The 2,062-nt window shown below is 49.4% G+C and overlaps 1 protein-coding gene across 1 annotated transcript; it reads right to left on the bottom strand.

The window, feature by feature from the left end:
* Positions 1-422: 422 nt before the first annotated feature.
* On the bottom strand, positions 423-2,062 carry PV07_10838 (uncharacterized protein; the record flags this gene model as incomplete). The annotated part of the gene is made up of 3 exons (XM_016398204.1): positions 423-946; positions 1,023-1,843; positions 1,968-2,062. The coding sequence occupies 3 exons, from the start codon at positions 2,060-2,062 to the stop codon at positions 423-425; spliced, it is 1,440 nt and encodes a 479-aa protein (XP_016245395.1).

Below are 2,062 nucleotides of genomic sequence, written 5' to 3'. Positions count from 1 at the left end.
ATTTTCAGCGACTGCCAACACATTGAAATACGGCAATCTTGTTGGCTTGACGAAAGAGTATACTGCTTGTGGGGTGAAATCATAGTTTCTAACGACGGAGAAGAAATTAATCTCTAGCGAGACAGGTGAGCAGCTCAGAAACGGTCTTTGAGGAGACACGTGAGTTAGGAGGCGTACTTAACACCGAGATACTTAAGAATCAAAGAAGTATGACAAAGTTTAAAGTTGCCAGCGTTGTAGGCTACGCCAGTGAGATGTGCGAGGCCCGATGCTGGTAGTTAGATTGCTTCGATCCACCTACAACAACTCTGCAGAGGTCCTCCATGCCTTGTCGGTTGAACAGGACAAGAAAGTCACAGACATCAGTGTTGCATCTTCAATTCCGGATGTTCAACAGCTTCAATCGCGAGACAGCCGTCTACCTATACCACCCCGTTCCGGAAGCAATCCGATATGCCATTTGACAGCCCATTGGAGATGCTTTTTTGTTTCGGTTTCTTGGTTGCAAACTCTTCGCGGAAGACAGCTTCCATCTCCCTTCTGACAGCCACAACCTGCGACGATTCTGAGAATTCGACATCCTCCCAGCTCAGACTCTGGTCTTTCACAACATCCTTCTTGAGCTTCAAGCCATGAGCGAGTCCTATTGGCAGACCTCCTTTTTCCAAAGATGCTTCTGCAGGCATCAGCTTACCAACGACAGTATACCCGCCTTCACCGTCTAGCACCTCGCCTGCCTTAAGGTCCCGCTTTGCAGTAGCAATGACATCACCTGCGAATGTCTTCGTCTGGCCTGTTGGCTCTCCACGACACATAATGGAAGCCACTGAGTATCCGACTTCCAGCCCGATCAGGTGAAATGGTTTGTATTGTGTTGCATAATATCCCGAGGTGTCGGTTTCGAGGCCGTATTGCTCAAAGCATTCCTTTTGATAATCACTTGGTGCTGTGATTCCACGATGTGTGAGCTCTTAAGTAATGAATGAACTATTTATGTCAGTTGCGAATGGGCCGAGACTTACCCTTGAGCACCACGTACACACCAAACCTAGCATCTTTAAACACTTGCCTTCCATCGGGCTCTAGCGACGACACAACGTCAACCATTCCAGACTTCTCGCTGAAGCCGCCATCGGAGACCGGTTTCAAGACCTTCGCCATATCGTGATATCCACATGGGGTGAAGCTCAGCCCGTTTGTGGGACAAGCTAGCCCAGTGCCGTTGGCCACAGCCGCCATCTCTAGGCTTGACTTCGTCCCGTCGAGAAATGAGTTGAAAATTTGTGGGTTCAGGCTATCCCTAGCTACCTGTTCAGGTGTGAATCCATAGAGGTCCCACACCGTATCGGGAGTGGAGTATTTGTACTGCGGAAGGTATTTGGTGCCTTTGCCAGCACACACCACGTCAAATCCGCAGGTTCTGGCCCAATCTACCAGCTCTGATATCAGGGCAGGTTGATCGCCGTATGCCATGGAGTATATGATACCCGCCTCTTTAGCTTTCCTTACCAGGAGTGGTCCCGCAAGGACGTCTGCCTCGACGTTAATCATCACGATGTGTTTTTTATATTCGCAGCATAGGAGCGCGTGGCGCACACCAGCTGCTGGGTTTCCTGTGATTTCGAGAATAACATCGATTTCGGGGTGGGCGATGAGAGCAGTGGAGTCAGTGGTGACGATCGTCTTGCCGGACTTAATACCTTCAGTCAAGCCCATCGTTCCAGTCATGTCGATTCTGCTTTCCGGATAGCTTGTTCGACTAAAGGCGTCATAGATACGGCCGGTGTTGAGATCACATACACCAGCGAGGTTGATTCCTGGCGAGCGGAACACTTGAGCAATGCTTGATACCACAAAGAAACCACCAGTTAGTAGAATTCTTTCTGAGCATTGGACCCTCTGGCAAAGTCGTGTTCTTTTTGCTCTCCGCTCGACTTTTTCTTGAACGAACTGATGCATAGACTTACAACATAGACCCAAATTTCCCAGCGCCGATGACCCCCACTTGAATTGGATTGCCCCCAGCATCTCTCTCCGCCAACTTTTGCGAAAGACAACTCAT

Source organism: Cladophialophora immunda, assembly GCF_000835495.1.
Source record: "Cladophialophora immunda strain CBS 83496 unplaced genomic scaffold supercont1.6, whole genome shotgun sequence".
NCBI classification, from domain to species: Eukaryota; Fungi; Ascomycota; class Eurotiomycetes; order Chaetothyriales; family Herpotrichiellaceae; genus Cladophialophora; species Cladophialophora immunda.
The sequence above is the reverse complement of the archived record's forward strand: the minus strand, read 5'-3'. Positions and strand labels throughout refer to the sequence as shown.